The sequence below is a fragment of the Plecotus auritus genome (genome assembly GCF_963455305.1).
Source record: "Plecotus auritus genome assembly, chromosome: 5".
NCBI lineage: Eukaryota > Metazoa > Chordata > Mammalia > Chiroptera > Vespertilionidae > Plecotus > Plecotus auritus.
In genome coordinates, this window is record NC_137776.1 from 6,805,399 (window position 1) to 6,829,230 (window position 23,832).

The 23,832-nt window shown below is 49.3% G+C and overlaps 1 protein-coding gene across 5 annotated transcripts in view; it reads right to left on the reverse strand.

Annotated features, from left to right (window-relative positions):
• HECW2 (HECT, C2 and WW domain containing E3 ubiquitin protein ligase 2) overlaps window positions 1-23,832 on the reverse strand; it is a 286,809-nt gene that overhangs the window by 21,709 nt on the left and 241,268 nt on the right. For 4 of the 5 annotated variants that reach the window (XM_080669552.1, XM_080669551.1, XM_080669553.1 and 1 more), the window contains 7 exons: window positions 22,337-22,450; window positions 11,665-11,817; window positions 9,342-9,440; window positions 5,907-6,036; window positions 4,769-4,915; window positions 3,815-3,929; window positions 647-732 (listed from right to left, as the gene is read on the reverse strand). In XM_080669552.1, coding sequence (XP_080525678.1) covers window positions 647-732; window positions 3,815-3,929; window positions 4,769-4,915; window positions 5,907-6,036; window positions 9,342-9,440; window positions 11,665-11,817; window positions 22,337-22,450 — 844 coding nt within the window. The remainder of the gene's footprint in view (window positions 1-646; window positions 733-3,814; window positions 3,930-4,768; window positions 4,916-5,906; window positions 6,037-9,341; window positions 9,441-11,664; window positions 11,818-22,336; window positions 22,451-23,832) is intronic. The other variant, XM_080669554.1, reaches the window with a different exon arrangement.

Consider the following 23,832-nt stretch of genomic DNA (forward strand, 5'->3'; position numbering starts at 1 on the left):
ATGATGAAAGGAAATGAAAAAGAACTTCTGGGCCTGCCAATGTGAGGGCAGGTCCTTGACCCAGAGCAGCTAAGACTCCGCCCACAGGTCAGGCTCCGTCTGAGCGTCCAGAAGGCTTCCTCCTGTCTGATGTCTCTTTAGCTGCAACCCACCAGCAGCTGCCCTGGGCGACTATAAACACCACAAGAAAATGAGTTCGTTTTCCCAGTGTCCTTCAACTGCATTGTTCTCTCTAATTTGTTGAAAGGTGGGAGGAGGGAAAGAAAGGGCTCTTTATCAAGGAACTGGGTCACTTCTTAAGGGACCGAGCGGGGAGCACCTGTGGCTCAGGGTGCTGGCCTGCGGAGGGCCCGGGGACTCTCTCCGAAAGGGCCACGCTGCCCTGAAGGCAGAGGCTGTCCCGGGTCCCTGCCCTGGAGGAGGTACTTCCTCGCCTCCCTCCTAAAAGGCGTGGACCTGGCTGGGGACGTTGTGCCCCATGATGGAGCCCAAGGACCTGCCACCGAAGAGTCTGGAAACCGTGCATCTCACACTGGCACATAAACACGGGATGGATTTATCGGGTGTCCTCGGCACGTCTTAAAAACACGCAACTCCATCAGTAATTCCACGAATGCGTGAAAAAGCCGAACGAATGGCGTCTTACCTGTAACAACCGCAGCCGCTGTTCATTGTTGAATCTCTCCACGGCCGCCCAGAACCAGCGGATTACGATGTGATTGTCGTGGTACCCTAGCGAGCCAATCACAAAAGCCTGCGTTACTTTGGCTTCCCTAGCGTAAGCCACCATGACCCACTGAAAAAGGACTCCCCCACACACATCTTCGCCTCGGACCCCTTAAGAGCCATGGATAACTTAAGACTAAGGAGAACGCCATAACCACGATGGCATGAGGGCCAAAGTCCAGCAAAAGCAACACTGAGTGACCGCGAGAGGGCCTGTTTCCTTGCAGTGTCACCAAATACAGCGAGTGGAGAGGAGAACCCCAAATGAGGGCTGTTAACCCTGTCGCCTCTGAAGAATATAACCGCTGTGACTGGAAATGCTTAACTCTTTGGGCCATTCACTTAAGAAATAATTTGTGAGGGTCGCTATGCCAAGTGCTGTACCATGCTTGGGGGTACAGTGGCCAAGAAATCAGACCCTCAAAGGGCTTCTGGGAAAGGAGAGACACATTAATTAAGTAATTATACTGCCCGGCTCAGTGTGGCTCAGTGGTTGAGCGTGGACCCATCCATCAAGCGGTCACCGGTTCGATGCCTGGTCAGGTCACACGCCTGGCTCGCGGGCTCAATCCCTGGTGGGAGGTGCGGCCAGGGACCGCGCAGGAGGCAGCCCATCGGATGTTCATGTTTCTCTTTCATCGATTTTTCTATCTCTCTCTTCCTTCCTCTCTCTCTTAAATCAATACAACTTATTTTAAAAAATAAAAACTATACAAATACAAAATTGCAAAGTATTTTAAAACTACATATAACATTCATAGTGTTTAATCCAATTACTTTTTAATAATAAAAAAGGAAAAGGAATTGTACTACTTTAATTCCTTCAACTAATAAATCCCCAATAACCTTCCACCTAAATATTACTTTTATTCCATACTTAAGTAGCATTTAATAAAATGTTAAACGTGTCATCTCATGGGTGGATTAAGGAAGTAGTTGTAGATGCCAGTTCTTTCAATAAAGAAAAATTACGCTCAGAGACACGGCTCAGAGATTAAGATACAGTTAGTGGTTCAAACCAATGAACTGACATATTCCATCAATATGCATCAAGCCACTGGAATTCTGGGTTGGAGGAAGTATGTTCCACGTGTTGCAGCGGCCGCAGGATCTGGGACCCTTCCTTCCTGCTTCCTCTTAGACCAGTTACGCTCAGTGCCCCGGGGGAAGCGAGGGGTCCAAGCGAAGGGCAAACCAACCAGGTTGGGCGTGGGGACGCGTGGCCAGCTCTTCGGTGCTGAGCGAACAGCCTCCCCATCTACACAGCAGTGCAATGGCTCTTGATTTACAGCCTGACGTTCTCTGACCCCATGCATCGGCCCTTTGCTGTGTGTGGAGGAGGAGGAGTGTCCCATTGGACCCCCACGAACCGCTGCCTCACGGACATGTGGCGAGGGGCAGGGAGCCCCTCTTCTCGCAGTGCCACGGAGCAGGGCTAGCAGGCGTGGCAGCTGGGTGCCCCACCCCGCAGCACCGCCCCCCCCGGAGTTCATCTGATAAGCTCTACAATAACCGTAGAAATAGGTCCTCGATGAGTCACACACGGCGAATCAGCGTTTATTCTGTACACGTACAAGAGTGGCTGCCTGCATGAATGGCACTGCCAGCAGAATGGCCTGGGGTGGGGAAACGAGCTAGTGCTGTGCATGGTAACGTGCAACTTATGTAGAAACTGGAGAAACGGTGTTCTAGTTAGTGAACGTGTTTGGTTAACCAAGGGAGAGTAACCAAGGCCGTCGACGGCTTGTACTGGGGGCCGACTGGACAAGACTCGCGACGGCATCTGCACGCTGCCTTGCCGAGAAAATGGGCCAGCAGACAGCCCCCCGCAACCCCGCGAGCCGGAAGAGCCTCGCACAGGCAAGAACAGCAGCCAGTTAGCACATGTCAAGTTATGTTTTACCCCGGGCTTTCAACATTGTTCTTTGAATTTCTGTGTCAACGCACAGGCAACTAGACAACTGTTCGGGGACGAATTCAGGGACTTCAGGTTTGTCTGTTTCACTCTCCAAGCTCAGAACTGGCGCTAACCTGGCACACTCTGCGGGAGGAAACCAACACCAAACCTACACAACTAACTGCTACTTGTCACGGCTTCCCAGGGGCTTCGGGATGGCGCGCTGCATTTCAGGAACCACGCTCCTCCTTTGCTTACACTCACGTGAGGGCGTTTAACTGTAGCCCTCGGTCACCACCAGATCCTTCCAAAGTATACGGATCCAGCATCCAGCTTCAATGGCTGCGCTCCCAGTTCCTGACCGAGAGTTTGCACTGCCCTCTGCAAATGCCACCGCTCCGCTTCCCATTCGGTGGAGGGTCCAGCTTTTAGCTACCCTTCCAGCAGTTTCCTTGTCAGTGGACAGAAGGCCTGACTGGGGAAGGGCTCGTTCAGTAAACCACTTGAACTGTGAGAGGCATGTCCTGTTCCATTCACGTGTTTCTACCGTGAAGCACAGCTGCCACGTCGTTCAGTTAAATGTAGGAGGAACACGGCGTTGGTGTATTAGGAAGTCCAGAGGGTGTGCCTCTCCAAGTTTTAGAGCAGCCGTGGGCAAACTACGGCCCGCGGGCCGGATCCGGCTGTTCTATCCGGTTCTCTTGCTCTCCCCTCCGCTCCTTTTCTTTGAATTTATATTAGTTCACACAAACACTCCATCCATGCTTTTGTTCCGGCCCTCCGGTCCAGTTTAAGAACCCATGGTGGCCCTCCAGTCAAAAAGTTTGCCCACCCCTGTTTTAGAGCGAAGAGAGACTACAGGTGGAGTCTGAGCTAGCTAGCTCCCCGGTGCTTCCCTACCAACACCAGAAAGCAATTAATGAGTGCTCTCACGGGCGCATTTCTTCACCCACAATTAAGCGTGATGACATCCCGAGATGGTGTGTAAGCAGGCCTTCCAATAACATGGTCAGCTGTGAGATGTAACTAGGGAGAGAAGGGAATGTCCCTAGCCCCAGGTCTCAAAGGAGATGCGCCAGACCTATGATGAGGGTGCAAGTGTCCTTGCTGTCCCGGACTCGGACCCGCAGCCGAGCCCTCTGCCTCCCTTCCCGCTCCAGCTTAGCACCCAGCCACCCGAGCCCGGGTCACCTCCTCTGTACTCCGTGTTGTTTCTCCAGTCACTCAGGTCTATTTCAGCTGTGCCCGCGATGACCAGCTCCAGTTCCCTCGCGTCGAACACAGAGACCAGCCTGGCGTCCACCACCTATGGAACAGCAAGGATACGGGGCACGGCTTAGCCCAGCGACAACGCAGCCTCAGCAGGAAGGAGGGCACGCGGCGTTTGGGGAATACGATGGATCCACCCTGCAGGAGCTTTAAAAACGGCAAAGCTCTCGACACCTGTAAGGTATTTTTAGTACAAGGTCGATGAGATGTCTCTCAGCAGAATTTTTGTTTTATGACTGAGCACTGATTAATCTAGCTTTTTTTTGTCTTTTCTAAAAAAGATCTAGTGCTGTCCGCCCGGTGTGGCTCAGTGGTTGAGCGTCGACCTAAGAACCAGGAGGTCACAGTTCGATTCCCCGTCAGGGCACGTGCCCAGGTTGTGGGCTCGATCTCCAGTGGGGGCATCCATGATTCTCTCACATCCTTGATGTTTCTCTCTCTCTTTCCCTCTCCCTTCCTCTCTGAAATCAATACATATATATTTTTTGAAAATAAAAAGATCTAGTGCTCCTCAGAAGAAGTCGCACGGATACTGGATACTTGTAACACCTGTGCAGACCCTCTGATACAAGATTTCACATGTAGAGCATGACATGTGACAGTCTGCATCCAAGCAGGCGCCAGACGCATGACTGAAATTGACCAGTGGTCTGTGAACTGTCAAATGCTGTTTGCATTCAGGTCGTATATGTCAATGCTCTCTTGTAACAGGCATGAAGCTTTCTGTGTGTGTTCTTGAAACGCGCAGGACAAAACACTAGAGATTTTACACTGAAAGAGCCGCCGTAAGTACAGCACACGGGACAGCACCGTGGGTGGGCTGCGGCCTCGTGGACGTGGCCGGGAACCACCGCCCCCGCCCCGCTGGCGCCGCACCTCGTAGAAGCCGCGCACCAAGCTCTCCGTCTGCTGCACCACGCCACGCTCGATCCGCCACTTCACCATCCTCTCGATGTACTCCTTCTTGTTCTTCTCCGTGACCGGGATGTTGGCACCCCCGGGCTTCAACTCGCGCTCCGTGATCTGGGTTAACACAAGAGGACTGACGGTGAAGCAATCCCTCGAGGGGGTGAGAATGCTGTCCCGCAAGCTGGCGTGAAGGGCGCCCGGGGCCCGTGCTCACGCCATGGCCCAGTGACACCGGGCACTGAGCGGGTGTCCGAGAGCCTCCGTGGCGAAAATACATGTAGCCGGTGGCGAAGGTTAAGTTTTAAAAATCCTGCCTGAACAGATAAGCCTTTTAAATGGCGGTAAATTGGTTCCAGATTCTGGGCCACTGCTAGTTGGATATTTGACAAAAACGCATTTTCTCGAATTCCTTTAGGGTTACGAATCAACCACACATAGAAAGCCCATATTTAAGTAAAGACTGACTTTAAGGAAACAGAATTACATTCAAGTGAATATTCAATTGAGAACTTCTTTTCCAAAACACGAAATTCAGAAAAGTAACCAAATATTAATGTCTAAATAAGATTATTACTTATGAACTATTATGTAATTTCCGAAAGAAATCTTTTAAGCAACGCTTCCATCAACTTTGTAAAAAAGATCAACATTGGTTGATGGGTCAATATTTTCAAACCTTCACTAAAATATTGTTTACTTTCCCTCAGTTTCGAAATAATCCATTTCAGTTCTGAAATAGGAATGAGAGTTACATCCAAGTGCCAATTAAGTAATTTAACATTCAACTCTTGGGTAGCATGGGTTTTTAAACATTGTGTTTAAGGCCCATTCTAATACCTTACATGGATATTTTAGTTGGAAATAAAAACATCGCTTACAACACACAAATAGTTGTCACACTCTGTACATGAGAACACCTTCATCTGCAGTTGGCATGAGAATAATCTTTGCAACCACGATTATTGTAACTGTACATAAACCTGGGTTTAACCCCCCCAGCAAGCCACAAGTAAATACGCATCTGATCTTAGCCGCTAAGTTATTCTTCACCGACCCGCAGCCTCCCGGCACCGCACCGAGACACCAGCTGCCCACACCCACAGACCTGCCCGAAGACTTCTTCGTTCACAGTGAAGGTGAGGTCCAGGATGTCATGGATGTCGTTGTCCTTCATCCACTGCAGGCTCTGGTGGAACTCTTCATCCAGGTACTCAAGGTCACTCAGGTCACACAGACTAAGATGACACACAGACGGAAATAAACACGTGGGCACGGCGAGCAGCAAAAGCCCAGAGTCACGAGGAAAGAAACGAAGAATTAAAGACAAGAACAAGGTCCACACAATAGGCACTGGTTTCTGAAACGTACTGAGTCAAAGGCAGTAGCCAAAGCCGTGAAATCAGTTAGAAATTTGTTATACGATTTTAAAATCCTGGGTGTTTATAACGCACCTGAGCAATCACTCAGTCTGACCTTTCAGAGACAGAGAGAGTTGGAGGTGCAAAGAGTGACGGCCATCGGCACAGTCACCCACAATTCGTGCCCCAGAAGAAACCGGAACTCGGGTTGACAACTTGGGTCCAATGTCCTTTTGGCTATGTTGCACTGTCTTCAATAGTGTTGTCCTATTAGAAATTCTTCGTATGTTTCTATAATGCACTTGGGCTTTCTTCCCCTAACGACCAGATATGGTCCAAGTTTACATACATCCCCTTTTTCTTCATGGTTCTCACTTTTTCCATGATTCTGAAAACAGCAAGCCACAGCGTCTCTCTCTATAATTATAAGGGTTTTCTATAGCTCTCTCCTCTTCTTTCCTGCTGAGAGAGGATCTACAGGAGGTGGAGCAACTATTATGGAAATGTAAGGTGGTATCATTTGATTTGCTTCAGTTGTTTTGAAATTCCCTTTCATCAGCCCAATTTCAAAGGTCAGGCTGTTTGGTTCAGTCTAAACATTTAGTAGGCTTCAAGTATGTTCCAGATATCTTAATAGCTACTTGTTAAACACTAATTGACCTCCGGGAGATAATGGTCTAGCTGGGGAGACAGGAACACAAATTGATGAGTTAATATAAAGTGGTTAGTGATAGCCCAGGGTGGGTAACACGTATAGTTTGTGCAATGGTGTATAGGTATGTTACACTCCAATTAGAAAAAAGAAAAAGGTAAGGTAGCTACCAAGAGCTCTCGCAGCAAACATGAAGGACATGTACTTTGACCTAGATATTCAGGAAGAGCTTTCTGGTGTAGGTGATGCCTGTGATAAATTTTGCACTGATGTTAAAAAGCTAGAGAGGTAAAGGGAAATGGATGAAAAGGAGATTTGGGGGGAAGAAAAAGGAGAAGAGCAGAACAACATGAACAAATCATAAAGGCAAGGACTATGCAAAATACGCCAGCATCCTGGCAGGACCAGAGAGTGACCCACTAGGTGGAATGTCCAGGGACTGAGGCTAGGAGCTGGGAGCGGGCCATTCTAAGGGACTTGGTGATTCAGAATGACGGAAAGGCTTTAGGGAATAACATGGTCAGCTGTGAGATGTGACTTTCAATTGTTTCTCTGGAAATGGCGGTCCAGAGGATTACTTAAAACAAGGGGAGGTGTGGTTATGATAAAAGGGTGGGGATCAATTATATGTCACCATAGTCATCTGGGAAAAATAAGACAAGGGTTTCATTAGGGCACAGTTATTAAGAGTGGAAAAGATAAGATGAATTTAAAAAGTGTTTAGGAGACAAATGTGGAAATTAGTAAAAGGGTTTGTTGGGGGGTGTATAAAGAATGATGTCTAAAATAGGGATAGCAAATAAACTCATGTTGCAAGTCAACTCGGATTTGTCTTGAGGGCTATAAGTCAAAAAATGCCTGAGGCCCCAACACGTTCAGCAGGAAAAAGCAGCATGAAGGACCTGTGGACTATCTCCTGGGCATGGGCAGGAGGTGGGGAAGAGTTGGACACCTCCTCCTTCCTGATTGAGGGTGACTGCTGATTTCTGACCAGAGCAACTTGAGACTGTTGGGACCATGAACTGTAACTGGGCACATGGGAAATGGTCCATTTCAGGTCAAGGAAAAGTGATGAGTTTCGTGTCAGCCACGCTGACTTCGAGGTGCCCGCGAGACATGCATGGGAGACACTGAGTGGCATGTTGACCACTTCAGCCTACAACTCAAGGGAGATCAAAACTGAGAGTCTGATTTGAGCATCAGAAGGAGAGGAGACTGATGAAGAGATTTCCCCATGAGAACACACACACACACACACACACACAGAGAGAGAGAGAGAGAGAGAGAGAGAGAGAGAGAGAGAGAGAGAGGGCCAAGAATGGAAGCTTCTGCAACACTGAGGTTTAAGGGAAAATCAGAGGGGAAGCCCACAAAGGAGACGTAAAAGCGAAGGAGGGCAGGGCCATGGATGCCATGAGGTCAGACTCAAGATACATGGGCAGGGGTTGCGGTGGTCCACAGCACCAAAAGCAGCTGATGGCCCATTAAGATAAGGTCGAAACAGTATTCTTTAAAAGCTTCGCTAGGTTACTGGCGGAAAGAAGCCAGGCGCCGTGGGTGGAGGGTGTGCCAGCAGTTGGTATAGACTGCTCTCACAGAAAGCCTATATGAGAAGATGAGAGACGAAACCATAAAATGGGAAGATTCAACAGGAGCTGGGGACCCACGGGAGAAGGTGCCCAGTGCCCAGCTGCCCAGGGCTTCATCTGCCCAGATACCCAAAGGGAAGACGGCAGAAGTCTTCCGACTGACCCTCTTACGAGCCCCCTAGACACACCTTATTTCATTTGAGGTCTAGGCTTCCGTTTACAGGGAATGAGCTACACAGAACCAACCATCTGCTGTCCCATTGCAAGTGTGAGCCACTCCCCCACAGACAGGCGCCGTCTCCTGTTCAGCCCTGTCAGCTCCTACTGATTACAGGACAGAAACTGTCTGGCTTGACATTTGACAATAACTGCCAACTCTCATTGTGACAACCATGAAGAAAACTTCTGTGGATGCCCGTTTCTCCTCTGCCATCATAAGGGACCGTTTTGCATGTAGGGAGATCTCAGGAAAAATATAGGCCTGCCCAGCCCTAACACACAAAAATAGGGCAAACACCAAACCAGTAAGAATGGAAATGTGGACTAAGCGCAAGCAGTTAAAAGTGTGCAGAAAGCAAAATACGAAGTGCATCGTATAACAGATAGAGGAACATGAGTCACCCAGGCTAACCCACAGCTATTCTATTAATCATCAGCATTACCACCACAGGCATCCCAGTGCTGTATCTGAAGTACAATTGTTTTTAAGGAACATGTGTGGCAACAAATGAGAATCAATTATTTGAAGTTCAGCAAAACTAAGACAGTGGGGGCGAGACAGAAGGAAAGGATCCGAAGCAGGAAAAACGCAGTGCTAACTGTATTCGTTTCAGAAATCTAGCCCTCTCTTAAGTTTAGTAACAACAGGTTGGAACCCTTTCCAGGAAAGGAAATACCGCAGTCTTACACGCTAATGACACGAGCAAGAAAAACACTCTTACATTCTGAGGAGAGCCTTGTAAAAGGGCCGCGTGAAGAAGGCATCCAGCAAGTACTGGTGTATCAGTGCAAGACCCAGGATCCTACCGCTGAACCGGAACCTGTGGAGGAGAAGCATGCGGTCACTCCCACGTCACGGACCAGGTTCTAAATCAGGGGTCCTCAAACTTTTTAAACAGGGGGCCAGGTCACTGACCCTCAGACCGTGGGAGGGCCGGACTATAGTTTAAAAAAAACAACTATGAACAAATTCCTATGCGCACTGCGGGCCCGGGACACGTCGGCTGCTAAGCAGGACAGGCAGCGGCCCCCGGCGGGCCGGATCCATGTCCTCGGCGGGCCGCATGTGGCCCGCGGGCCATAGTTTGAGGATGCCTGTAAATCGTTTCGCTGGCTTGCGAGAACACCTTCCAGCTCTAACCATCTACGTCTGTCCAAGATCAACTGCCTACCGGGCCGCGGGCGTGTGTGTGTGCCCTCTAAGCTGTGTCTTCCCGAGGCCAACAGTCACATCTACGAGTTGAAGGAAGGTGCCTCGCTCATATTTACAGACACGCTGCTGCACCTTCCCCCGTGCCAATAGCGTCTGCCATCTGCACCCGCGTGGCCACCGGGTGTTGCCTGTGCGCACATCAGCGAAATTCCCCCAACCGCTTCCAAGTGACTGCGAGGGTGAGGCCGGTGGTGGCGGAGAAAACGCTGTCTTCTCATCTTTTTGCATGAAGATGAGGATTTCTCTCATGCAAACCCAGCAGCAATCCCCTTGGAGGAAACCCCGGTCTCAGAGGGAGACGGAGCCTCTCCCTACAGTCTCTCCAGCCCCACGCCCGATCACTGTCACCACCCAGAGCGATGCACGTGGGCATTTGCGGGAGTTTCGTCCTGGCACACTCTGTTCCCTAAACCCTCCAGGCTCACGTCCATTCTGAATCACTTGGGAAACTTTACGAAATCTGTCTGTGATGACTGGGCTTGCTGGCTGGAGTTGTACCCTTGTCTTCTCTTTCCAAAGTACTCCGCTTCTAGCTCTTGGAGTCGGATGCCTTCCAAGAGCGTGAACCCACCGGGCTCCCTCCTGCCCGTGGAACCGGAGGGTTCGCAGCCATCCGGGGACGGCTGTCCGGCGGCTTTGTTCTCCTCCTTTCTGCTGGTGTTGGCATAACTGCAACAGCTTCAGTTGGGAGGACTCCAGATTGGAGCCAAACGGAAGTTAATTGGAAAAATAAGTCCTGAAAGTGATGCCCTCCGCCCACCAATACTGACCCCATGACTCAATTTCTTTTCATGAGTCTTACTTGTGGTGTTTTGTTGTTTTGTGTTTGTTCTTTGTCACGATCGGTGAAAATGAGCAGAAACAAGTAAACGGGGTTCTAAAACTAAAGTCTATTCGTGCGGGAATTTTTTAAAAACGTACGGGCGTTTAGTCAGAGCACCATTTGGGACTTTCAGAATAAATAATGCCCAGACGGGACTCCTGTGCCGCTTATCCTTGGTGACCTGGTGTGAGAAATCAGAACAAGGGGCAAGCCCAAGGCCACAGACTTCAGATGGCTAATCGGGTTCGAGCGGCCGCTGCTGTGAGTCCACACGCCTGCCTTCTGCCTTCGGTCGCAACAGCCCCTCTCCCTCCCCGTGTTGGCCGCTGCCTCAAGCGCCGCTCTAGAACCCACCTCACCTCGGGGGCAGGCTTTGCCCCACTCCCCCTCGCCCCCCAGAGCTCAGGGATGCCTAAAGGAGCAGAGAGGGGCCTGGGGATCTCGCCGGGACCCTAACATCATCTATACCTTTCATTGGATGGGAGAGACCTTTTGAATTCTACCCAGCTCACTTAAAATTGGTCCAAAGGAACATCGTTTATTCCTGCTTGAGAGTGACAAGAAAAATCAGAGTCAAACGAGATGTTTAATTGAAAATAGGGCCCAACCTGGTTTGGCTCTCATGGTTGGAGTGTCGGCCTGTGAACTAAAGGGTCTCGGGTTTGATTCCAATTCCGTTCAAGGGCACAGACCTCGCTTGCAGGCTCGACCCCTGGCCCTGGTCAGGGTGCGTGCAGGAGGCAACCAATTGATGTGTCTCTCTCACATCCACCCTTCTCTCTCTGTGTCTCTCCTCCTCCCTCCCACTCTCTCTAAAAAGCCACACACAATGCATGAAATCTCCTCGGGTGAGGATGAACAAAAAATAAATAAGAGCCACACCAGCCAGGGCAATAAGAAAATAGGGTTTTCTCTGAGGAAAAAGGTGTTAGAATCGAGGATTCCTATTAAAATCGAGGATATCACGGAAATCAGCAGAAGAAAAGTGTAGAGGAAAACGTTTACTTACCATTCATGGTGATTGTCCACAAAAGCAGACATGGGACTTATTTGCACTGTGTATGTGTCATTGGCCGAATATTCAAATAAGCCGTAATATGGGTTAAAGAGTTCTCTGGACACCAGGAAGAAGAACTCTCTGGAAGGTCCACTGTAATCCAGCCTTTAAAGAAACCCACAAAAAGAACAACCCGTTATATATTTTTCCTACATATTAGACGCCTTTTCTACAGAGCTCAGCTTTCCACAGAACACTCATCGCAAGTCTAACTGCCCACGTTCCAGGACTGTCCAAAACCAATGGGACCATCCTAATTTCCTGATCGCATCCATGTCTTGGCCCAGAATAGCGAAATGCACCTTTTATATGGAGCATATCCAGGATGAAAGCCACACATCAGATAAGGGATGCAGCAGGCCATATGCACTTTGATGGTGTAAACAGATACGAAGAGGTAAATATTTTCAGTGTCCGGGGCCAGGTTATAAGGAAAAGGGACAACAGTGGGAATGCTCTCTTGAAACAGGGCAAAACCAGAGACATGAGCTGCCTACATCCAGGGATACGGAGTCCTTCCTCAGGGACTTCTAAACACTTTTAACTGGGGGAGAAGCAGACTTGAGTGCACTGGAGGAGAAGCTATTACAGATGAAAGACCCCCTAGGAAGATCAGAGGCAAAAGAAAATGGAATGACAGAGTTCCAGTGAAAACTTTACATTACAAAACACCAAGGAAAATTATAGACAAGAAAAATGAGGGTACCAAACGCTTCCTCGTGGAAGAATTTGGAGAAGAGGCTGAACCTCGAGCACCTGACCTACCATGTAAATCCCACTTCAGTCACAAGGACACCGAGGTCCAAGCGAGGCAGGAAAAATGACTATGTTAGGTTTGAGGAATGACAAGTGGCCAACAATGCTGAGAGCAAGACATGCAGTCCAGAGGCGTTTGCAACAAGCAATTGGATACGTTAAACTTAGAGCAAAAGAATACAAAGGATGCCTACCCTGTGATATATGCTTACGCCCGGGCTCAGAGACAGGAAGGGACGGGGAGGGGACTGGAAGCAGCGGGTAAGCTGGGGTGGCGGGATTTTTATAAGACTTCACTGGCTCACTCTGCTTTTTGCCTCTTAGGGAATTTCCTCCATGGGACCTACTGCGTTTTTTTTAAAGGAAGTCATCTGAGTCCTGTCCGGTGATGGAATTGTGTGATAGAGAAAAGAATCCTGCTATAGGTGGCACATGGAGCTGGGAGACCAGTAAGAAACGTAACATGACTTTGATTCAGAGTTGAGAGTTTCAGAGAACTTACTTAGAACAGACTTCAGTTAGCCACAGACTGCTTTCTCAATGTTGGCCCTATCTGAATACAGGCGTATGCTGTTTCCTTCATATTTCTCATGATAGCAACTTTCAACTCACTGGCTTTTTCAGTGTACATTGTCTTAGATAATGTCTCTGAAATTATGACGTGCTAGCTTTATTTTTTCTGATACACGACAAAAGAAATACATAGATATTAGAATAAAAATGTCAGTCTGTGGAACAGCTAAAGCCATCTCACACAGCCCCGGTGCACGCTGCACTGTGGGCGACAGTGTGGGCGGCCAGGAAGCCTATGTGTGCAGGAAATGCAAGCATAGCGGCCTCTCAGGCCTGAAGGTGACATACTGAACCCGCCCTCGGGGGAGATCGAGTCCATAGTCCTCTCCACTGGCCCCGGTGGATGCAATGGGAGGTGGCCACCAGCTGGCGGGCGGGGGGGGGGGGGGGGGGAGGGCGGGGTTCTGCTCAGAGTGCAGGGCCCTCCCTGGTGCAGGGCGCAGACCACACCTCCCAGGTGCTGAGCTGGGCAGCCCCCGGGGCTTCCTCCCTCTGTCCTAATTGGATCTCTGACACCACCAGGAACAAGCAGAATACTTCTTCCACTTGAATGTTCTTCACATGCTTAGAGGCTTTCTCCCGACGAACATCTGAGGCCTGTTATGCTCCGGGAGCTCATCTGGATGCTGATGGTAGACGCTTTGTTTGGAAAAGTCATTTTCTAAGAACTCTTACGTGTGGTAGTCTTCATACCCCCGTCTCTCTCCCGTTGCTCCCTCCCACTCACCCACAGGCCTCTTCTCCCACCCCCTCAAGGAGGGGCTGGGAAGTCGCTCTGCTGGGATCCGCTCCAGGCCCACGTCTGACCTACAAGGCGGGGTCTGAGACTGGAGGTGCGGTCCCCTCCGCTTGGGGCTCAGCCAGGGCTTTGCCCTCCTTTCCTGCACACTCTCCCCCGTGAATGCAGCTGAGAAGCACCCGGCCCGAGGCAGCCGCCTTGCTGACTCACCGCGAGCTTAGTCATGGCTCATACCTTTCTCCCGGGCAGCTGCAGCCCCGGGCTCTCCCGTCCTGTCTGTATGGCACCAAATCTGCTCAAACCCCAAGTGCTGGGCGCCCTGCGTTTTCCTACTGAATTTCACTTTCTGAGATTGAGTCCATGATTCCGGGCTACCCCGATCCCGGTGGAGGCAAAACTTCTCCCTACATTTCCTGCCGGTGGGGAACTTCATCAGGTCCTGTGTCTTTCCAGAAACAGAAAACGCTGTGGTCCCTGGCATCTCAGGCATCATTCTGTCCATCTCCTCATTTCACTGAGATGACTGGGACTGGAGGAAATCCCTGCCAGGCATCAAATGAAAGCGCAGTGGAGGGTCCAGGCTTTGACACTGGCTTCCTAACCCCCCTGATCACCCATCACTCCTCACAGCCTACCCTCAGGACATTGTAAATGTCCAGCGAACAACAAAAAAGTCGCTTTTAGACCAGGGTTGGTCAACTATGGCCTGGGGGCCAAATCTGGCCCATCTCCCAGCTTTGTAAATAAAGTTTTATTGGCACACAGCTATGCCCATGTATGTGTGGCCTGTTTGTCTGTGGCTGCTTTTCTGCTAAGACGGCAGAGTTGCATGTGTGGGATGGAGATTGCAGGGCCTGCGAAGACTAAAACATTTACTATCTAGCCCTTCTCAGTACAAGTTTGCCAACCGCTGTTACAGCAGAAGATGGGAGGAACATGCTATTTTATTAACACACCCGGCTTACTACAGATCCCCTTCTTTAGTGAAGGGTCCTTCTGGGAAGTGGGAAATGATTACCACACTCTGCAGCCGTGGGCAAACTACGGCCCGCAGGCCGGATCCGGCCCGTTCGGCTGTTCTATCCGGCCCGCGGAGCTGAAAGAGCGGAGGGTTCTCTTGCTCTCCCCTCCGCTCCTTTACTTTGAATTTATATTAGTTCACCCAAACACTCCATCCATGCTTTTGTTCCGGCCCTCCGGTCCAGTTTAAGAACCCATTGTGGCCCTCGAGTCAAAAAGTTTGCCCACCCCTGCTCTAGGGTGTACGCAACCTCCAGGCGCGGCCATAACTAAGTGTGAGGCCCCGAGTGAGTGGTCCGAGCTTCGCGGGGGCTCTCGGACGCAATCCCCGCACCGATCCTAAGGGTCACGGGCAGCTAAAACACATACTTTATCAGCCACTGTCCGTACAAAGAGACAACTGGTAGAAGTAAAATGGCCTTTTCGCTGCTTAAAATGCAGCTGTGGCTTCAGCTGGAAATAGCAGGTTTTTTGAGGCTGGGCTCTCCGTGTTTAGTAACACCGCACTCACCGCGGATGATAATGAGCGGCTTGTGCGTCTGCCTCCTCTAGGCGCACGCCCATGTTACCGAGGGCAGGGACTGCGCCGTTCTCCTTTTGTATCCCGTAGGGGCTCCGTATATGTTGTTGAACCAACGCGTGGAGCTCTCTAAAGAAATCAACCTCATTCACCTTGTGAGCTGGCACCTGGCAGGGTGAGGAACTTTGCACAGGGTTGCCTTCAGGTGGTATGTTGACTCAGTGACATTAACAGGCCATGCCCATCCCTAACTCCATTCACAAATACGGTCATAAGTCACTCGAGTGAATGAGCCTTAGAAAGCTTGGCGCTGGTCTAGTCCTTTCCAGGTGCCATAGCATCTACCACGGTCCAGTGTTAGGATAACAAAGAGGAACCTCATTGAAGGGCTCCTTCGTGAGGACAACAGCTGGATCTGGCTGACCATCACATAAAATGTCCCCTGAAAAGTTAAGCCGAAAAAGAAAAACGTTTCCCTCCGAAGAGAGAACACAGCTGCCAGTTCTCCGGGAGGAAAATATATCGTCCTGCGGGGGTCAGACTTCTCTCTGCTGCTTTGACCTCCAGGAGCCCAGGAGGCGTCCATCCAGGGCCAGCACAGCTTTTACAGTTTGATTGGATGGCAATCCCACACGGCAGGGCTGCACACCTGAGAGCCGGTTGTAGCTGCAAATGACAGGCCGACCTAATCCAACAGGACGTGTCCCAGCAGGCACCTGGCACGTGTGCTCCTGGCTTCTTAGCAACCTCCTCCATGTAAACAGCTCCTCTGACTCATGGCCCAGGGATCATTTGCTGCATTCCTGTTCTGCCAGTTAGGTCGGTTCCGCAGCGACAGGCTTGGCACGGAAATGCAGAAGCTCCGGACCGCGGGCGTGGAGCCACCCAGCAGCTGCCTGCCGGGGCGTTTCGGAACCAGCACAGATGTCTTCGGGGTGGCGGTGCAGTTTTGAGCCCTGAGAAGTGCTGATAAAGCATTTTATTTATTTATTTTACTTTTCGATAAAGCATTTTAAACGCCATCACGTTGCGGGGCTGACACGGCCCGACTTGTCCGTGGTCTCCAATATTTGTTAAAAAATAATTTATTTAATCTCCTGTCCTTTACGTTCAACTAAACGTTACCGGAAAGCGAAGTGTTCCAAGGGAAGTAGACTCTACAATGAGAGAAGGTGATGGCAGTGGGAAGTCCCACCACCGTGTCCCCCAAGTTTTCAGGAAGGCAGAGAGTGTGGCTTTCATACAGGCCGGGTCAGGTGCACACGCCTGTGCACCTGCTGATCCGCCCTCACATGGTTAGAGCAGCAGCTACTCCCGGAGGCCTCGTGGGAGGGAGGGATTTTGTGAGCAAGGACGGAGACAAGCCGCCTTGTACCCGGTGACTCCGAGCCTAGGCCTCCATACACGGTGTCCTTCTGCCGTGGTTTCACTTGCTGCCTCAGGAGAAAGGCCACAGGAAGAGCTCGTGTGTCCTTGAACCCTCACGCTAACCCTGTTTGCTCACATCCCCTCCCTGGTCTCAGTGTGGCTTTGCAAGACAGATGGTTGACGTCATAGAGGTGGCACCTTACCGATAAGGAACTCATTCTTTCTCAAAGAAAGGCGCCTTTCCCAGAGTTGGCCACGGAGGAACCAAGGAGGAGGGGCCATCGCAGTGCCAACACCTCTCTTTACAGAGCCCCCACTGCCTTCCTGCTCGGCCCACTGCGACGTGCAGGGCCCCGGATGCCGGATCAGGACGCCGCAGTCTTCCTAGCCGACCTCTGCCACCACGTAGCTTTGGTTGCTAGGACTTAGAGGTCCAAAGACAATGACACACTGGAGACTACCCGGTGCCCCACTGAACCCCTCCCTAAAGGCAGCCAGAAGCCCCCCGGAAGGAAGCAACCACGGCCTACAATCTCCCCCACATTCGCTCAAGATGACTCCGTTTCCAGCCCAGCCACCGCTGCTGACACGCACAGCTCCCCACGGTGCAGCGCAGACAACCAGCTCACGTGGGGCGGGAACGGCAGTGATGGGAACAGGCCTCCAGCTCTGACCAAAGGGAATCTCAGCAATTTGCCTAGAAACTGTTTACTGTGGGCAAAACGCCAAGTCAAACGTGAAGCATCCGTTTAGTGAGAAGCATGAGTAGCCTCTTGATGTTATCATTTTTGTATTTTTAAGTTGAATCTAGGCATCGCCAATATTCGCAGATTAGTTCTACCTCACTCAGGATTTGTAGTTAACCTGTACATTTCTGACTATAAATTTCCCCGTCATTTTTCTTGCCTCAGCTTTTCATTTCAGGAACAATCTATAGACCATGTTCCGGGTCCGTGCAAAGAAACAGCTTAAAGCAGTGGTTCCCAACATGGGGCACATGCCCCACAGGGGGATAATTTGATTTTTAAGGGGGGCAATTCGAAAATGAGTTATTAACAGTGATTTTCTTATGGTTCTAGGGGCCTCAGATACAGTATATAAATATATATTGTGACATACTTATGCATTTTAGTTCACTATTATATGTTTTGAAACTTGGCTATTTTTCATGTCATTTCACATTATTATTTTTTTAAACAATTTCTAAGTGATGTCTCCCTCAGTACTTCACCTGTCCTTTCATTCTTTTATTTTTCTCTTTCATGGATGCCATGTTCTTTGGAAGCTTGTTTAGACCAAGTTAATGGCCTTTTAGGCTTCTTCCACGTGAATAGGAGCTCACTTTCTGAATAATAAGAATTATATGTCACGGGGCGGGGGGCGGGGAGACATCAGGATTTTAGAAACACTTAGGTGGGGCGTGGCCAAGGAAAGGTGGGGAACCACTGGCTTAAAGCAAAGCAAAAGGCTCTGTAAATCTGCAAATTCACACCTTTTTGGAGTACAGGCAGATGCATTCTTCTTTTTTTGTTAAAGTTTTTATTGAATTTATTGAGATTATTTTGGTTAATAAAACTATATAGGTTTCAAGTGTACAGTTCTATAATACTGTGTCCCAAAAAAATGTAGACACACTTTAACAGTTGATAGTTCAATTTTGAAAATGAAATGTATTTTAATAAACACTGCCTTTATAATTATTCAAGGTGTGTGTACACATTTTGGGGGGGACACCATATATATATATATAGTATTGTGTGTTCACCACCCAAAGTCTACTCCCCTTCTGGCACCGTTTACCACCCCTATCTCCTCCCACCACCCTGTCCCTCCGGTAATCACCATTGTATTGTCTGTGTCTATGAGATGCTGTGTTGTGTGTGTGTGTGTGTTTGTTTGTTTTTTGCTTAATTCCTTTACCTTTTTCACTCAGCCCCCCAACCTCCCTCCCATCTGACAGCTGCCAGTCTGTTCTCTGTATCTATGAGTCTCTTTCTATTTTGTTAGTTTAATTTGTTCATTAGATCCCACATATAAAGGAAATCATATGGTATTTGTCTTTCTCCGAATGTTATTTGAATGGCTATTTCATTTAGTGTAATATTCTACAGGTCCATCCATGCTGTCACAAAAGGTAAGATTTTCTCCTTTTTTATGGCCGAGTAGTATTCCATGTGTAAATGTACCACAGCTTTTTAATCCATTCATCTACTGATGGGCACTTGGGCTGCTTCCAGATCTTGGCTATTGTAAATAATGCTGCAATGACCATAGGGGTGCATATATTCTTTCAATTCAGTGTTTCAGGTTTCTTGAGATATATTCCCCGAAGTGGAATCACTGGGTTATAAGGCAGTTCCATTTTTTATTTTTTTGAGGATCCTCCATGTTGTCTTTCACAGTGGCTGCACCAGTCTGCATTCCCAGCAACAGTGCACTAGGGTTCCCTTTTCTCCACATCCTCGCCAGCACTTGTTGTTTGTTGATTTATTGATGATAACCATCCTGACAGGTGTGAAGTGACATCTCATTGTGGTTTTAATTTGCATTTCTCTGATGATTAGTGATGTTGATGTTGAGCATCTTTTCATATGTCTACTGGCCATCTGTATGTCCTCTTTGGAGAAGTCTCTATTCAGGTCCTTTGCCCATTTTTTAATAGGATTGCTTGCTTTTGGGGGTCTTCAGTTACATAAGTTCTTTATAAATTTTGAATATTAATCCCTTATCAGATGTATCATTGGTGAATACGTTCTCTCATTCAGTTGGGTTGTCTTTTTATTTTGTTGATAGTTTCCTTCACTGTACAAAAGATTTTTAGTGTGATGTAGTCACACTTGTTTATTCTTCCTTTTGTTTCTCTTGTTGCAGGAGATATATCAAAAAAAATATTGCTAAGAGAAATGTCCAATGATATTACTGTTTATGTGTTCTTCTATGATTTTTATGGTTTCAAGTCTTACATTTAAGTCTTAATCCATTTTGAGTTTATTCTTGTATATGGTGTAAGAAGATGGTCTAGTTTCATTGTTTTGCACATATCTACCCAATTTTCCCAACACCATTTATAAAACAGACTATACCTCATTGTATGTTTTTGCCTCCTTTGTTAATAATTAATTGACCATAAAGGCGTGCGTTTACTTCTGGGCTCTCTATTCTGTTCTATTGATCTATATGTCTATGTTTATGCCAGTACCAGGCTATTTTGATTACTATGGCCTTGTAGTAGAGTTTGATATCATAGCATGATTACCTCCAACTTTGTTCTTTTTTTTAACATTGTTTTTATTGATTTCAGAGAGGAAAGGAGAAGTAGAGAAAGATAGAAACATCAATGATGAAAGAGAATCATTGATCAGCTGCCTCCTGCATGCCCCACACTGGGGATCGAGCCTGCAACCCGGGCATGTGCCCTTGACTGGAATTGAACCTGGGACCCTTCAGTCCTCAGGCTGATGCTCTATCCACTGAGCCAAACCAGCTAGGGCACCAATTTTGTTCTTTCTGAAGATTGCTATGGCTATTCAGGTCTTTTGTGGTTCCATATTAATTTTTGGAATATTCTAGTTCCATGAAATACACCATTGGTATCTTCATAGGAATTGCATTGAATCTATAGATTGCTTTGGGTAGTATGGCCATTTAATTATGTTAATTATTCCTATCCATGAACATGGTCTATGCTTCCACTTATTTGTATCTTCTTCATTACCTTTCTTCAGTGTCTTCTAATTTTCTGATTACGGGTCTTTTGCATCTTTGACCATTCAAATGGTATATTGTTGCCTCTTTGGAAGTCGCTACTTCCCATATATCCTTCCACATTTCCTGTCCCCACACGGGACGATGTCCTATCATTCACTGTTGTTTGTGCCACTGTGGCAATCACAAAGATAAGGGATTGTTTTCTGATGACTGAAATTCATACCTTATATATCCTCTTATTTTCCCTCTGGGGCTCCAGGTGAAGACAGGTGATAGAAGCAGGAAGCATTGGGACATTTGTGGCAATCAAATACAGAGTTATCAAGCCCCACTCAGCCTGGGCCTCCTCCCAGGAACAGATGTCATCAGTCCGGATCCCAGGGAGACTATATGAGGATGATCAAACATCACAAGCACCTGTTCCATTCAGACTTAAGTTCCAGGGCTCCCAAAGACTCTTCCCTGCATCTCTGAGGTCCCAACAATGAAGGAAGGCAGCTGGTGCTCTGGGGGAGGAGAAGTATTCTCATTCAGACCAGGCTGACTCTGTCAGCAAATACCTGGCATCCCAAGCATACCTGTGATTAGGCTACAAACATTTGTCTTCATTTTCAGCCGTGCACCTGCATCTTTAAGCCAATGAACATACGCGAGAAATCCATTGGGGCACGTCAGGGATGAAGGGCTCAGGTCTCAGGCAGCTTCTGTGCAACTTGGACACATTGTGCTCTTTTCCCATGTAAGGTTTCACTTTCATCGAGTCTCAGCTGGGAGACGATACCACAGAGCATGCGAAGAGCGGAAGTTCGCAGGCACTAGTTGAAGTGGTGGAAAGATCCATGGGTCGGAAAAACATTCGGACAGACCAGCGTGCACGAGTTTTGCCTACATCCCAGCGCTGGGACAAGAGGACGGAATGAAGAACTAAGACCTGGTTGTGAATCTCAGTTTTGCTATAATCTGGTTCCACTGGCACATGCAGTTGTTTTATACATGGAGCCTCCATGGCATGCACCATACACTGGACGGTTTCATTTGTTGGGTATTACTACTATGATCCCACAATCTAACACAGTTTATTCCTGGGCGTGACTGAGAGGGAAATCATTCCAATCAATGCAATCAAGGAGAAGACAAGCAGAGTTCAGGCAATGGTGGGGGGTTTTGTTGACTTCACTCCAGTGATGCCTGGGTTGCATTGGACGTGCTGAAACTCGAACTCTGCCCTGGAACGGGGAAAGCAGAAGGGGCCTGGGAGACAGGAGAGCTGTCTTCTCTCATGTGCCATGTCACAGCTGCCACGTCTATCCGGATGCAATAGAGACCGCGAGTCTTCGCTCCTCATTCCCTGACCTTCATCACCATGCGCGCACTCAGGCAAGCGTCACGGAAGGTGGGAGACCTTGGTTCACGGCAGGCGGCCTCCTCGCGAGGTGTGCTGCCCTCTCAAAGGAGAGAACAGCAAGAACCAAGACCCAACAGTTACTGCCACGCAGGCTTCTGGGTAGAAGAGCAGAATTCCAATTCCAGTGCGTGGTGCTGAAACAGAATTTGTTTCCCAGGCGAAGCACGTTCTGCTTGGCACCCAGTGCAGGGAACAAGAGCACGGATGCTGCAGGCAATTCCTTGGTGTGTTTTACCCCTCAAAGCCCACTCTTGCCTTTGAGAGAGAAGGAGAGAAGAACAAAACCAAACGCTACTCTCAAAAATGCTCCATAGTTACAAGTTTTTACCAAAGAATTTCTCTGCCGAGTAATTTAAAAACCAGAGAAGGCCTTAAAAAAAAAAAAAAAAAAAAAAAGCCAAGAGATTTCAGTGTATGAGAGCAGCATTTCCTGCCAGAAGGGCTTCCTGTTTCAGGCGACCGCAGCGAGGATGTGGGGAGACCCCGCCCTGCAGCCCAGCCTGCGCTCCCCGGGCCACTTCACTGGGCCACTCACCCTTCCTCCCCGACGAAGGTGACGTACAGCTTATTTCTCTGCAGGTCTTTTCGGGAGTAGCCCATGATCTGATTGAAAGCATCTTCGAGTAAGTGATCTCTTCGGATGATTAACCTGTCCATGAGGAGACAATTTGAAAAAAAAAAAAAAAAAAAAAGGTTATTGCCTAACCCTTATCTTTCTAGGACTGGGCACTTGCCATTTCATTTCCATTTACCATAACTAACGAGGCCAAAAGGAGTGACTTCATACCATCGCTCTCTGCCACCAAGGCCACGTCTGTCTTGAACGCTCAGCAGCATTAGCAACGGCTGCGTCAGAGAAGCGCTGATAACGGGGGCAGCCCCCCATCACCTGCGGACACCGCGAGGCCCTCTGAGGGTCGAGTCCATCTCTCCAGGCCAACGGGCAGCATCACAGGCACCATACTGTGTTGAGCAGAGGAAGGACAGCCCTAGGAGGTCATGGTTGGAGCCCGACTGGCCCAGACCAGCAACTGAGGTTCTAAGGGCCTACGCAGGGGTCCTCAGACTTTTAAACAGGGGGCCAGGTCACTGCCCCTCAGATCGTTGGAGGGCCGGACTATAGTTTAAAAAAAAACTATGAACAAATTCCTATGCGCACTGCGGGCCCGGGACGAGTCGGCTGCTAAGCAGGACAGGCAGCGGCACCCGGCGGGCCAGATCAATGTCCTCGGGGGGCCACATGTGGCCCGCAGGCCGTAGTTTGAGGACGCCTGGAGAGAGTTGACCGTGAGAACAAGAGGAAAAAAATCCTCCATGTCCTCCAAGGCAGAGGGGCTTACCACTGTGCTTGACCTAATTGTTAAGTTAGGAGACTCTCGAGGTTCCCTAAGTGACACATACAGATGGCTGATACGTGTGGCCGATGAATCCACTTGTCCTAAGGACCGTTAACGTCACCCCTGAGCACATGCCAATTTGCCTTTAGTGACAACAGCCATGGAAAGGGGGGCAATAGGGAGGCCAAGGGCTGAAAGCTCGATCAAGAGCTTCGTCAGAGAAACGTCAGGAGGGAAGGCTCTGAGGCCTGGTGCTGGACGCCTGGTGTTTGCTGAGGTGAGGGAAGTGGGCCGGCTAACTTAACCAAGTGAGCCCTCCGGGGGGGGGGGGTGGCGAGCCTTGGGCGGTGGGCTGCCCCCTGGGCCCTCTCGTGGGCACCCGGAACGTAGTAGGACTGCAGTAGCGACCCTTCCTCCCGTGTCCTCTCTCGGGGGGCACGTGACCTTGGTGAGGCCCTGGCACAGGGTGGAGGGGGATGGGGGCATGGGGGGATGGGGGGATGAGGGGAGCAGGGGCACGGAGACAATGAGCATCATTCTGCCCACACATCGTGCGCCGCTTCCATCCCCCCGTTAAAATGGAGGTGAAGGAAGACAGGCGGAAAGAACGTTCCCGAGGCGTGCCGCGGACAAGCGAAGTTCAGTTCACAGCGCGACAGGGCTGAGCACGGTGGCCGCCCTCGGCTCGGCTCAG